Source organism: Pimephales promelas, chromosome 6, assembly GCF_988280905.1.
Source record: "Pimephales promelas chromosome 6, fPimPro1.hap1.1, whole genome shotgun sequence".
Lineage (NCBI taxonomy): Eukaryota > Metazoa > Chordata > Actinopteri > Cypriniformes > Leuciscidae > Pimephales > Pimephales promelas.
This window is the reverse complement of record NC_142774.1, coordinates 6,452,822-6,468,082: the sequence shown is the minus strand read 5'-3', so window position 1 is coordinate 6,468,082 and position 15,261 is coordinate 6,452,822. Positions and strand designations below refer to the sequence as shown.

Sequence of the window (15,261 nt, the reverse complement as noted above, 5' to 3'; positions counted from 1 at the left end):
CTTTTACTGCAGGGATGCTCATTCCTATTCCTGGAGATTTACCGTTCTTTAGATTTTAATATAAAACTCAATCAAACATGCATTAATAGCTAATGATGATCTTTATGCCAAGGGGTCAAGTTTTATCTGGTTAGTATGGACCCGTTAACCCCTGCTGGCAGATGCCGTACCTGTTCCATCTTGGGGCACAAATTGACATCCGTTCAAAAGTAGATGTGCATTGTGAATGTTTTTTTTTGTCCCCAAATGTCATATAAATCGCATTTTACTTTTTTTTTTTTTTGCATGTGGTGGCCTTTTAAAAGTGTGAAATTGACTTATTCTTCACTGGCCTTATTCTGCCATTCATGTCAGGTCTCAGGATATAGGAAAGATCTGGAAAGATTGCAAAAATTCACATTATATAAATGTAATGCGTATACTTTCATATGTGTGTGTGTGTATGTATATATATGCTGGGTTGTTTTAACTGAATTTTGGGTCAAATATGGACAAACCCAGACATTGGATTAAAAATGCCTTTTAAAAATGTAACCCAACGGCTGGGTTTGTCCATATTTGATTGAGTTAAAACAACCCAGCATGTTTTAGAGTGTATATACACAAAGTGTATGTATCAGTCAGGTGTTCAGTTGAGTCCACCTACACTCTAAAAAATGCTGGGTTGTTTCAACCCAAGTTTGGGTCAAATATGGACAAACCCAAATGCTGGGTTAAAAAATGTAATTGAAAAAATACAATTGAAAGTTGAAGTTGGGTTAATATTTTAAATGACATTTTTTAACCCGAACATTTGGGTTTGTCCATATTTGACCCAAATTTGGGTCAAAACAAGCATTTTTTTAGAGTGTAGAACCTCAGGCAGTTGTAATTTGTAATGCCTGATTAATCAAATAATCGGTGTGCAAAGCTAGTTTTCTGATCATGAAAAAATACAATTTAAAAATGCTGGGTTGTTTTAAACCAACTTTGGGTCAAATATGGACAAACCCAGCCATTACGTTAAATTTTTACATTACATTTTTAACCCAACATTTGGGTTTTTCCATATTTGACCCAAAATTGAGTTAAAACAACCCAGCATGTTTTAGAGTGTATATACACAAAGTGTATGTATCAGTCAGGTGTTCAGTTGAGTCCACCTACACTCAACTGAACAAGTTTCAACCCAAGTTTGGGTCAAATATGGACAAACCCAAATGCTGGGTTAAAAAATGTAATTGAAAAAATACAATTGAAAGTTGAAGTTGGGTTAATATTTTAAATGACATTTTTTTAACCCGAACATTTGGGTTTGTCCATATTTGACCCAAATTTGGGTCAAAACAAGCATTTTTTTAGAGTGTAGAACCTCAGGCAGTTGTAATTTGTAATGCCTGATTAATCAAATAATCGGTGTGCAAAGCTAGTTTTCTGATCATGAAAAAATACACTCTAAAAATGCTGGGTTGTTTTAACCCAACTTTGGGTCAAATATGGACAAACCCAGCCATTACGTTAAATTTTTACATTACATTTTTAACCCAACATTTGGGTTTGTCCATATTTGACCCAAAGTTGGGTTAAAACAACCCAGCATTTGTACAGTGTACAAAAAGCAAGAAATGTTTAATTTCACACTCTTCAGCTTCAGTTATATGCAGCGTTATATAAAGACATGAATGGCCATAAAACATAGGCTTATAGTGATTTTGTAAGATTCTAATCATGTGGAGGGTTTCTAATCAGGCATTGAATAAAGATGAATCATGCCAACTCGACAAACTGTTGATTGAGCATCTGTGGCCTGAATATGTTTGACCTTTGCAAATGATCTTTTGGACTAGGAAAAAGTGACCTGCTCATAGTGTTTGAATACCGGTAGTGGAAGTCCAAGTGATTTTAAACACGATCTGTGCCCTAGTAAAGTATGTACTACACCACAGCACAGCTCATGTTTGTATCTCAAACTGCTTCCTCCTCCCATTGGTGTCCATTAGCGAACGCTACATGGTGTGTTACAAAGCACCGAGGAGTGGACGATTGAGTGATTTGGGATGGGGCTCATTGTTTCATGGTAACCATGTACTGATATTCATTTGGCTTAAACAAGGAACAGCTTGGTAATTAATTACCCATGACCAATGGGCAGGGGGGGTGAGCCAATGCTCGCGTGTGATTGGTCAAAACAGAAGCAGGCCATCACCAAGCCCTCAGGAGAGGAAGTGATCTCTCACCCGAAAACCTGCTCATCACTGCGCTCGTGTCTGTCAGAGTGTGTACGATCTGATACAGATGTTATGGTTGCAGCCATTCATAACATTTACAGTGTTTGGCGTACACTAATAGTGCCGCTTTTCTTCCGCATCTGCTGGCCAAGAAAAATTTCCACGTAGAATCTCACACATCCTGTGTGTGTGTATTTATGTGTGTGTGCATTTATGTGTGGCTGTGTAAGCATGCGTGTGTGTGAACATGTCTGTTCATTTGGGTGTTTTTGTCTCTGTGTGTATCTGCTAGTAGCATTGTGTTTGTAGTGCTGCGTGTTTTCATGACATGGGGAGAACACTTTCTAAGTCAGACGTATCTCATACCAATCCCGTTCCGACCACGTAAGATGTTCTTTGGAACACAAATTAAGATATTTTTGATTAAATCTGAGAGCTGGATCGCTCGTTCGGCTCCATAGGCTTCTTAAGGGATTGAAACTTGCCAGACATCGTTCAAATAGTCCAAGTGACTACAGTGGCTCAATTTTAAAGGAGTAGTTCACTTTTAAAAAAAACTTTTGCTGGTTCATTCAACGAACGAAGTGACTCATTCATTTTGATGAACGAGTTCAAACGGGAGAGTTACAAACGCGCATCACAGAACAGAGCAAGGCGACCATTTGAGTTTCTAAAACTTAAACTTTGTTATTTTATTTTTTTAAATGAGCGATCGTTTCGCTTGATAAGACCCTTATTCATCGTCTGGAATCGTTTAAAGCCCTTTGAACAGTTTGCACTGAAACTGTCTTTTGGACCTTGAACCGTTTGGTTCCCATTGAAGTCCATTATATGGAGAAAATCCTGGAATGTTTTCACAAAAAACCTTAATTTCTTTTCGACTGAAGAAAGAAAGACAAGGATATCTTGTATGACATGGGGGTGAGTAAATGATCAGCAAAAGTTTTTTTTTCAAAAGTGAACTACTCCTTTAAGATTATCAAGCGATGAGAATACCTTTTGAGTGCAACAAACAAACAAAAATAACGACTTTATTCAACCATTCATTTCCTTCTCTATGGGGCTTGAGATTTGTCGTACGTCACATGCATCACACACACGACCAACGTCGGCCAATAGTGAACCTGCGTGTGACGTGAAATATTTTTAATTGCTAATCAAATTATTATAGCCCAGAAGAGAATGTCATTTTCTAAAAAAAAAAAACTTGTATAAATCAGATATTTAGAGGTTGTAAAGTCTAAATATGACAGGGAATTTAATTCAAATTAAATTTTCAAGTGTATAAACGCAGTGGTGGAATGTAACAAAGTACAAATACGTAAAAAAAAAAAAAAATTTTCACGTATATTTACTTTACTTAAGTAGAATAAATAGTGCATACTTTTTACTTTTACTTCGTTACATTTTGCAGCAATTATTCTACTTTCTACTCCACTACATTTCTACAACTTCTGTTACATTTTCATTACATTTTCTGATCAGTTTTTCCCCTGCCAAAACGTAATCTGACCGTCCGTTCGTTGCACGTTTGTCTCACCAGTGACGTTTGGTTGCCATAGATATATCAACCCGGTCACACTAAATGCGTCTCGCACGCAGTGTGTTTATCGTGCAATTTATACGTGAAAATTTGTTTTTACGTGCATAGGAAACGCACCGTGTGTAATATACGTTTGGTTAGGATTATGGCAAGCCAAGAGGTTCAGAATTACACCATAAATTAATCGCGTTTACTGCCATAGTTATTAACATATAGTAAGGATAATCATGATGTGTATATTGCCTAATTGCAAGTTTGTTTCAGAAATGAACATCATTATAGGAATATTAGGTTGAATGAGTTAGAATTAAATGTTTTATTAATCATTAGAAAATAGACATTAAGAAAATAAATTATGCAAGTACTTTTACTTTTAATACTTAAAGTACATTTAAAATCAGGTACTTTTTACTTTTTACTGTAGTAAAAGTAGAAGTAACACAATGACAACCATACTTAAGTAAATATTTATCTGGTTATTTGTACTTTTACTTAAGTACTGAGATTCAGTACTTCCTCCACCAATGTATAAACGTACCCTGTGATATTCTCCGTAAACAAAATGATAATCGAGAAATCCTCACAAAAAATCTGATTTAAAACTGGGAAGCTTGATTTTGGGATCTATGCCTCCTTTGCAATCAGAGCAAACCACTGCTGGCTGTTATTTCGGCGTCATTATGAGGAGAGAGGACTTCAGTAAAGGTTACAGCTCAGAGGCAGGAGTTCATAAACACTGCTTAATGGAATCGCATTCACCGTGCCATATGACAGATACACCTGAGAGACTGGAGTGTGTGTGCGAGGTGTGTATTTGGGAACGTATGCTTGCACGCAAGCTGGCTAAGTATGAAAATGAGCTTAGTTAGAGGTAAATATCAAGTTGTTTCTAGGGTTGGGTATCGTTTGAATTTGAACGATTCTGATTCCGATTCCGGTTCCGATTCTTTTAAGAGGCAGGGTCAAAAAAAAGTTTAGCTAACCTTGCTAACCAACGGCCTTTCTGAAGGAAATACTCCTTCTGTCACAAATTTTGCATTTTGCCGAGATTTCGTTATTTTTTAGAAAAGTGAAGCCACACTTTGGATCGCCGACGTAAGCTACTCATGTTCGACTCGCGCGGTTATGCCAACACTTCCGGTAGACGCTTCTTCATTGGTGTTGTTCAGCGGTTTCTTCTTCCGCTCGGCGGACTGTGAATATCGAAACTAGGAATCGAAATTTTTACTTTTGAACGATTCCGGGAAAAACGAAAAGTTAGTCTCGGTTCCAATCGATACTCGATTCTCGATACCCAACCCTAGTTGTTTCCCTCTGATAGTGTTATTTGCCTGTTTTGGGATTTGACGCGAGACGGCAGGCCTTATTCGGTTGTTAAGTCTGACGTCACGCGTGACGTTTAGCCTCTTCCGGGTCCAAGCGCTCCGCTCGTCCTTATCTAATTAACGTTACAATGGCGGAACCTGTTAATTTATTTACAATCACGTCCTACTTTAGTGATGCACCCTTGGCAGTCAAAAAAGGTTTAAACTCTTTTAACTCCAATAGGGTGATAGTAGCTCATCCTTATCAACTGCAGCCATTTTCTCTTTTCTTTCTCGTCACAGGGAAAGCGGTAGAATGACAGTTGAATGTCACTTGTTTTTTTTTAACTCCGATCTATTTAAACAACATGGGACACGGCAAAAGCGGTAAGCAGATAGAGAGGACCCAGCATTTGGACCCGGAAACAGTATTATCAGCGTGATTACGTCACGACTTAACAACCGAATACCTCCACAGTGGTGCACTGGATTACTAGACGGCCTAATCTCTCACTTTAAGTGTGATCTGTGTGTGAGTGCATGTGTGCGTGCGGTTCTCCTGTTACACGATATGTTACAAACCTCTGTCGTCTCTTTATGCTGAATTAAATAACATTTTTGTGTGTTTCCGGAAATTGAATCGACTGTCTTGGGTTTATCGGAATTCATTCTGTATAACTGCATCAATGAATGTTAATTCAGTTTCTGGTTGTTATCAAAGCTTTCCCACCCCGCTCTGAAACAGAGCTCGTGTGAGATGGGAGGGAGTCTGTGATGGGCTTTTGTACAAACATTTTGTCGAATACATAATTTATTACTTCGCCAGGAAGAACTGAGATGGAGGACTGCGTCGAAAAACGCCTTATCTGTGTTTCCCAAAGCAATGAAAGAAACAGAGATGCATTACAGTGCTCAAATGCGCACATTTGTATTTATTTATTTCACATCCTCTTTCTTCCTCTAAAACGTACACAATGTCAGGATACCTTCATGTACCCTTCCTCAGTTTAATTGTCTTGCTTGGTTTGTTCTGGATTGCGGTAATCATGTTGGTTTGGTTCTAGTTTTGATCATCGACTGATTTTTAAGATCAATAAGTCATTCTAAGTGGCATTTTAGCTGACACCAACACCCTCACCCAGGCTTGTTGGAAGATTTCTGACCATTGTAGGCAATCTGAGGCCCTTGGGGACCTTTCTCTCGTCTTAAGCCAATTGTCAATCAGGCCTTAGGCCGCGCACAACTGTCTCACAGAAAATCAAGAGAGAGCAATCTATCAGAGCAGGCAGATGCATGGATATTATACAGCACCACGGGGAATGTGCGTGTATATGTAACATTTTTTGTCGTCTGTGTCAGTTAAACTTAAGCGTTAGTGGTGGCCATCCAGCAAATGTTGTGCGACACGGGAAGTCTTCACAATAAACACCCATATACAGTGACACAAGCATGTACGAGAGCATTTTCTTTAAAGAAGCGAATATACTATATGGATGATGTATTTATTGAATATATAACAACTGAAAAAATGTGTACATTTCTAATTCAACCACAACAATGGTTCAGAATGAGACCAAAACCTGCCTTGAGCTCTTTGGGTTTAACATTAACAAAAAAACACTAGTGAAAAGCCGTACCTTCATGTCACTGTGACTGGCTGTCAGTAGTAGTACAGTGAGGAAAAAAAATAACACTTTGAAATGTTAAAAGGGATAGTTCACTTTGAAATTAATGTTTGGTATGTTTTAGCTTACGTCAAGGGCATCCAAGATGTAGACGTCTTTGTTTCTACAGTAGTTTCAATTTTGATATTTTTATGTCAAACCGTTCTTGTCAGTCATATAATGGAGGTCTATGGTCACCACCTCAAAGAACATGCACAGAGAAGTCCAGATTAAACATGATTTAATGACTCGTAAATGTAAGTACACGGCCTAAGACACGAAAGGAGTTGTTTGTGTGAGAAAATGAACAGTATTTGTATCGTTTTTACCTCTTGTAATCACAGCCACAAAGCGCCCGCACCCTCAGATGTGTGGTAACGAGGTAAAAGCGATATAAATACTGTTCGTTTTCTCACACAAACCGCTCGTTTTGTGTCTTAGGCCATCAATGTGTACTTACATTTACGAGTCATTAAATCATGTTTAATCTGGACTTCTCTGTGCATGCTCTTTAAAGTGGTGACCATAGACCTCCATTATATGACTGACAGACAAGAACGGTTTGACCTAAAAATATAAAAAATTGAAACTACTGCGGAAATTATTTTTTTCTAAGTGAACTATCCCTTTAACGCATTTCATGGCTATAGAATGCAGTTAGAAAGCTCGTAAACTTCAAGATATTGGGGCAAAAATGCTCCTGTATGAGATGTCTCATATTGAACTATTTATATCATTTGATATGTAAAGGGAAAGTTGACCCAAAAATTAAAATTGTTTCATCCTTTACTTACTCTCAAGTTGTTTCAAACCTGTATGCATTTCTTTTTTCTGTCGAACACAAAAGAGTGTCACAAACCAAATTGTTGATGGTAGACATTGACTTCCATTGTGTTTTTTTCCCTCCACACTATGGACGTCAATGGGGTCCATCAACTGTTTGGTTTACCATATTTTTCCCAAAAAAATATTTTGTTTTCAGCAGAAGAAATAAACTCATACTGGCTTAGAACAACTTGAGGATGCGTAAAAGGTGACACAATTCTAATTTCACTAACAATATCACATGAATGCTGTCCCAAATAACACCAGTGCAAATGTGATATTGATTTATACAATAGTTCAATAAATCAGAAGTTAATAGTGTGTTATAATTTAGACACAATATTGACTGTTTTGCTCAATTTGCCTACAAAAATATGAAAAGCCACTATTGTGCAAAATTTTTGTGTGTCTCCGAGAAACAGATCACGGTGTTTCGTTTCTGAATGACTTATGGAGTGTAAATATATATAAATACTAATTCAGAAAAAAGTGTGAATCAATAAAAGTAGCTTTCTTTCTAAAGCTGCTTTTTGTAATGTCTTTTTGATGCTTTTATCATTCAACACATTAATGACTTTAAATGATCTTTTGGGGGTAATTTCTCAACCAAAACTGATGTGTGATCATTTTTTGATTAATTAATCGGCATATCATGTTGTTAATTAAAATCAAAATTCAATGGCCTGATATATTTTTTTATTTTACTTTTATTTCCATTTGCTAACGTGTTTTTACATTTGATGTGATGTGGTTTTAAAAACTAGTATGGTATTATACTAATAATATAGGATTAGTTTCTTGATCGTATAAATGATGTTCCTCGTGCTTTTTAACCCAGAAACTGTGTAAACCTCAAATGAAACTGGAACATGGATTTACACTGGACTTGAAGCCACCTGAACACTTTCAGAAGTCTGCTACATATCATTGGTGTGTGTATCTGATATCCCAGTTGTCAATCAGCAGTTCAGACGGTTCTGCAACATGCATTTTGGGGGGAAAAAAAAATCGTTCCTGGAGCTGACATTGAGCCTTGAGCTCCTTAGGAGAAAATGTGTGGGAGGAGTGTGTGTTTTATTTCATTTATTTATTTTTAGTATTATTAGTATTATTGCAAGAGATGGTGGTTTCATGTATGTACACAATGTGTCTCTAAAATGCCTTTTTCAGTAGGCTGTGAATAGGTGTTACTATGGACTATAAGACAAAATCTATATAACTATGTCTGTATATAGCAGTCTCTGTTTGTGTGTGTGTGTGGAGGAAGGTTCATTTGAATAGTTGCTATGGAAACCAAGTGCTGTTAAAATGAGAGGCAGAGCCAAATAGAGCATCTTAGTCTCTCTTGTTCACTCAGCTGCTGTTCTCCTAGTTTTCTATCTCCCTATCTAGTGCTCATCCTTCCGATCTGTGTGCTTCACTTTGCTTACCTCCTCTTAACGAGCTGATTATTAGAACGGTTTCTCTTTTCGTCTCTGCTTCGTTCGTTTAGTCTTCTAATTTTCTCTTTTCCGTTTTTCTTTTTCAATTACTTTTTGCGGCTCATCTCCACACTTCTACTGAGTTCTCTCTCTCTTTCTTTCTCTTTCTTCCTCCCACACTTTGTCCTCCTCCGTCTCTTCTCTCGTCTGCAGCAGAGAGAGCTAATTCACAATTAGCATGTGTACCTGCAATTAGCACTGACAAACCTCCAATAATTAGCTTTGTAAAAGCAGTCTTCCTTTTTCAAGCGTGTTTGCTTTCTTTCCGAGCAATGGTTCCCTTATGTTGTCCTTTCATCCTTTTGTCCTCCTCTTCACCCACCATGTTTTTCTTTTACCTGTTCTTTAAAAACCCTTGAAATGAGTTTTGTGGCTGTTAGCTGGCATGTCATTTAGTCTGTTACGCTCCAAAAATAGGCTGCTACTGGTTAAATATCTACTGTAATATAAGGAAATACATGATTTTAATGTTGCTTGGAAAAAAAAGATGCTTTTTGCATGCAAAATTGAGGTTTGTTCATCAAGACTGCATTTATTTAATCAAATATGCATATTGTGAAATATTATTACAATTTAAATTAAGAGTTTTCTATTTAAATATATTTCAAAATGTAAAAGCATCATGATCCTTCAGAAGTCATTCTGATCTGCTAGTCAAGAAACATTTCTTATTATTGTCAATGTTCAAAATTTTTTCTTTTATGTAGGCTAATCATTTTTTTGTGAAAACCATGATTTTTTTCAAAATTATAAATGTCTTTACTTTTACTTTTGATCAATGCATACTTAGGGTAGCGTATTGCATTCACTGCATTCTGTTTTTCTGAATTAATGAGTTAATTATCTCAAAAACTCAGAAATTCAGAAAAACAGAGCAAAAACTTTTTTCCATAAAAAATTATCTTGTAATTCTGAGATAATTAACTCGTTAATTCAGAAAAACAGACCCAAAAAAAATTTCCATGAAAAATGATCTTGTAACTCTGAGATAATTAACTCGCTAATTCAGAAAAATGGAGCAAAAAAAATTGTCCATGAAAAATGATTTTGTAATTCTGAGATAATTAACTCGTTAATTCAGAAAAACAGAGCAAAAAAAATTGTCCATGAAAAATGATTTTGTAATTCTGAGATAATTAACTCGCTAATTCAGAAAAACAGGGCAAAAACTTTTTTCCATGAAAATTATCTTGTAATTCTGAGATAATTACCTCGTTAATTTAGAAAAACAGAGCAAAAACTTTTTTCTATGAAAGATTATCTCGTAATTCTGAGATAATTACAGGTAACTCATTAATTCAGGAAAACAGAGTAGATTTTTTTTTCTTCAAGTGAATGCAATACGCTTCCGTACATACTTGCTGTATAAAAGTATTAGTTTTAGTGTGGATGAGAGCTTAATCATAGCTGAAGCAAAGCAAAATAATGCTTTGCAAAAAATGAAAAAAGCAAAGATGATAGGAATATCAAAAAATAAACATACAGTACACAAGTATACAATCAAGAGTTTGTTGTTAGTCGTCAGCAGCACGGAAGCTCCAGAAAAACAATGACACTCAACTGTCCTGTTATTATAGCTAACATTACAACAACAGCATTTTGCTTCTGTAAAACATAGCAAAACCAAATTTACTCAATACTCACGTATGGGGCAGAAACAATGGTAATATTAACGCGGGTCCAAAAGCTCTTGTCTGTTCATAACCCTTTTTTTACAGTGATAGACCTCTGACCTTTTCTCTTTTGTAATGTCTCTCAGCCATTTCTCTTTCTACAGTCTGTCTCAAATCTCCCTCTTGATCACTTACTCTCCTCTCCCATCGTGAGTGTATACACCCCCTGCTGCTGTTTGGGTAAAGTGTGTTGTGCTGCTCTGCCCGATCCACTTTCAGAAATCGCTTACTGCACCTTTAGCAAACCGACAGAAACTCATTCCCTAATGACTAACTTGTTTCACACCTCTACTAATGAAAATGTCTCTAAATAACAATAAGTGTTCCTCAAAAACATCACAGAAAGAGTACTGGCCAATGTCAGTTACTGTGTGTGTATTTGTTTATGTGTGAGAGGATATGCTGTTTGCTGATAAATCATCTTGTATCTTATTCATCTGATTGCATTTGGTATTCATTGTGCACACATTACACACCCTATTTATCTCTCTCTCTCTGTACACACACAGTTAAGTTTTTCTCTCACTGCGTTTCACAATCTAGGTTATATGAACTCTTTGAGCTCATTTTTGAAGTGCATGAATGTGTTGGCCAGGCTTTGTCTACACTGTAGGAACCAAATGTCCCCATAAGTGACAGAAAATAGCATTAGTTAAAACAACTGATGTCAATGGCAAATCCTCTGTATAAAAAGCGTCAAATAATAGTTTGGGGACAAAATTGTCCTCAGATCTGACAAAACCTCCACTTGAGATGTTATTAAAGGGTCATGAAACCCCCCTCTTTCAGCTCAGGTCTAGCTCACAATCTTTTTGAAAAATGCAACTTAAATGGGGGCGTGGCTAGCTGTGAGAAGAAAGGAAGGAGTGGGTGTGGTATGGCCATCACTGTCATCGCCAATGTCCCATGCATATCGACTGTCTAATGAGATGAAAAAACTAAAATTTAACCTTTTTAACCGTACTATTAAATCTAACAGATGCTAACATGGTCTTCGATGATGTTCAACCAACATGACATCATGACTTTTGCGTAAACATACACGCCACTTTCAAGTCAAGTGACGTGTTATCTATACGCATTTTGAGCTATCCGCGTGTATGTCTACGACATTAATGTCCGAGTGATTCCGCGTCTATGTTAAATGTCCGAGCGAAACGAACCAAAATGCAGATCTACATCTGGGGAGCGATGTTTTTTTTCCTAGGATGGTAGGGGAAGACTCATAAATGGTATTAACCCAGTAACGGGTAGGTTTAGGGACGGGGTTGGGGTAGGTCATAGATTTATATATATAGTAACGTAACGTTAAGTCAACGGCGTTCATAAACACGCTGAAAAGCGATTATGTGTGTTGATAGCACGCCAAAAATGGAAGTACGAATTGGCGTGTCGTACACACGTCATTTCATGAGATCAGTCTGGTTCAACACACATATCTCTGTTAAAATCTCATAAAATTTGGTTTGGGGTTTCATAGAAACCCTTCAAAAGTAAAATTAAAACCTAAAAAACTGTATTTTTATAAAAATTGCGAAATCCATCCTGACCTCTGTAAAATATAACTAATAATAGGCTTGCCGTAGTGATTTAGGGCAAGATGGTTTAATGATGTACTCTCTCATTATTAAGAAATTCGTTAGATAAACGTAAGTGTTTACTGCTGCAAACGACCTAATTTCTCAAGACTGCCCGTTTCTGTGATTTCTGTCCAACATACGTCAATAATGAAGAGGACAGGCCCTTGAAATGAGGACACATGCTCTTTTTAAAACGACAGGTCTCTCGTCAGCTTTACTTGACTCGACTTTCACCAGCCCGAGTCAAGATCATGTAGATTTGATGCGAACTCATCTCCCAAACTAAAGTTGTCTCCTCTTTTTCTCTGTCTGCAGGGACTGTATCTTCACTCCTCCGCCATGCTTGTCAGCCTCCACCTCTCCTCTTCCCCTCTCTCCGACCGCCGCGTCCTGTCTTTCGTCTCCCTCGCTTCCTCTTCCAAACCGACCCTCTCCCTCTCGCTGCTTCTCCTCTCTCTCTTCTTCTTCCCCACCTGCGAGTCTCGCCGTGGAGGCGGGATCGGGACGCCCGGCGGAGAGCGAGGCCAAACGATCATCAGCCCTCCTCATTATCCTCCACCAGGAGTCAATCCGGTGGGTCCTCCCTTGCCGCCAAAGTTTGCTCAAGGCCTTAGCATCGCGGTGATCCTCGTGGGAAACTCCAGCGAGGTGTCTCTCTCTGAAGGTCTGGAGAAAGAGGACTTCCTACACGTGCCTCTCTCTCCCAAAGTCGAGCTGGTGACGATGAACGAAACGGACCCCAAGAGTATCATAAACCGCATCTGTGCTCTAATGTCACGGAACTGGCTCCAGGGCGTGGTGTTCGGGGACGATACCGATCAGGAGGCCATCGCCCAGATATTGGACTTCATCTCGGCTCAGACGCACGTCCCCATCCTGGGCATCCGCGGAGGCTCTTCCATGATCATGGCCGCCAAGGTATGACAGACGTTACTGCTACCTACACATTTTAGGGCATTTTAGGTGCAAAGTTTGTTCTGATGAGGATACATTCTGCCGCCTTACTTTTCGATAGATTCTAAAACGCATCACAAGCATTTTTAGTGGATAAAGCAATCCCAGAATGCATTGTGATCAAGCAAGTGAAGCTTGTTCCAAGATGGTTTGCAGAGTTTAAATGTACTAATTTTTTATATTAGTACATTTATTTGACAATTTTAAAGGTTCCATTAGTTAACATGAGCGAACTATGAACAATACTTTTATTACCCTTAGACAATGTAAATCTCAACATTTACTAAAATCAGAAATGATAATGAACAATTTGTTAATGTTAGTAGTAATTAACTAACATTAACAAAGATTAATAAATAGGACTGTGAAACGATTAATCGCGATTAATCGCATCCAAAATAAAAGTTTGTGTTTACATAATATATGTTTGTGTAGTGTGTATAATTATTTAGTATATATAAATACACACACATGCATGTATATATTTAAGAAATATTTGCATGTATATACTTTATGCATATTTATACGAAATTTATTTTATACATAAATATACATATTTGATATATTAATAACACATTTTTCTTAAATATATACATACATATGTGTATTTATATATACAAAATAATTATACACACTACACACACATATTATGTAAACACAAACTTTTTTTTGGATGCGATTAATCGTGATTAATCGTTTCACAGCCCTTTTAATAAATTATATAAATTTGTGTTAATCCATGTCTGCTAATATGTTTGTATTTATTAGAGGGAATTTGATCAATCTTTTCAATATATTTGAATTATATATATGTCAGTATGTATGTACTGAATGTATATTAAAATATATTGAAAAGTGCAAATAAAAAAGTACCATTTTCGTTCAGCTAAAATAACTGGAAGCAGATATTCAAGCATTCAAGTGGTAGGACAAGATAAACCACTCATTGAAATAGGAATGGAAATAAAAGTCTCTAACACCCTTGTTCAGTAACTGGACCAGCCTGTTATTTAATACTAATATTTTGCATGATTTTGAGCAAACAGAGCTGCTGATACCATTATTGTTGTAATTGAAATATATTTTTAAACATGCGATTTTGAATTTAAGTCTTTCTCCATTCATGTAGATAGCAACTATATTTGTCTTTTAATTAAACATAAAATGGATTTTTTTTTCTCTGTTCTACCGTACATCATGAAACCGTTTCTCGAACAGTAAACAAATATAGGGCGGGGCTTGAGAGCGAGCTAGCCAGACGGGATTTAAACTTTGTCGGCTGAATAACAAAGTTTGGTTTGAAGAGAAAAAAATGCACCAAGAACAATGTTCTCTCACCATTCCTGATTTCTAACACACTCACAGGATTCGGTTGGTCTTGTAATGCTCGTCTCTGCAAGTTTTTTCGTTGTCTCCGGGCGCATTCGTATGTAAATTACTTCAAGCTTATTTCGTTCATTTGATCAAAAGATCTGAAAAAGCCCATACATTTACCAGCCCATAGACCCTCCCCACAAAATAAATGAGTACAGAAGTAGTCGAAAGTGGACAAGAGACAGATTAAAACACAGATTATTAATAACATTTCAAAGTTATCTGGTCTTTTGATGCATTCAAGTCCTCCTCGGAAGTTCGTACGTACGAGGTGGGAAGTCGTGTTTTACGACGTGAGGTGCGTTCAATTCAGTTTCATCGGAGCAAAATGGCGCTTCTTTTAATAAATTACACAAAAATACAGCAAAGTTTGTTAACTCTGTTTTCATCAACAAACGCTATACCGAGAGACAGAAATCTGTTAACAAAACCCATGTTTCAATTCGTGAATCAAACCATTTTTGTGCGGAAATGTTAGCATTTTCTTGTTGTAGTTCATTAACTTGCTGTTTATAACAAGATTAATGATGATCATGATAAATGACAATTTCTAGGACGAGTAAACATTCAAATTCAATTCAAATTTACCGTCAACTACAGACGTTGCATCCATGTTTTTAAGACACGCCCCCAACTGGTATAAATCGGGGCTTAAA

The 15,261-nt window shown here is 37.0% G+C and overlaps 1 protein-coding gene across 4 annotated transcripts in view; it reads left to right on the top strand.

Annotated features, from left to right (window-relative positions):
• Positions 1 to 15,261, top strand: part of grin2bb (glutamate receptor, ionotropic, N-methyl D-aspartate 2B, genome duplicate b) — a 112,412-nt gene that overhangs the window by 10,419 nt on the left and 86,732 nt on the right. For all 4 annotated transcript variants that reach the window (XM_089132016.1, XM_039687296.2, XM_039687278.2 and 1 more), the window contains one exon: positions 12,593 to 13,195. In XM_089132016.1, coding sequence (XP_088988142.1) covers positions 12,593 to 13,195 — 603 coding nt within the window. The remainder of the gene's footprint in view (positions 1 to 12,592; positions 13,196 to 15,261) is intronic.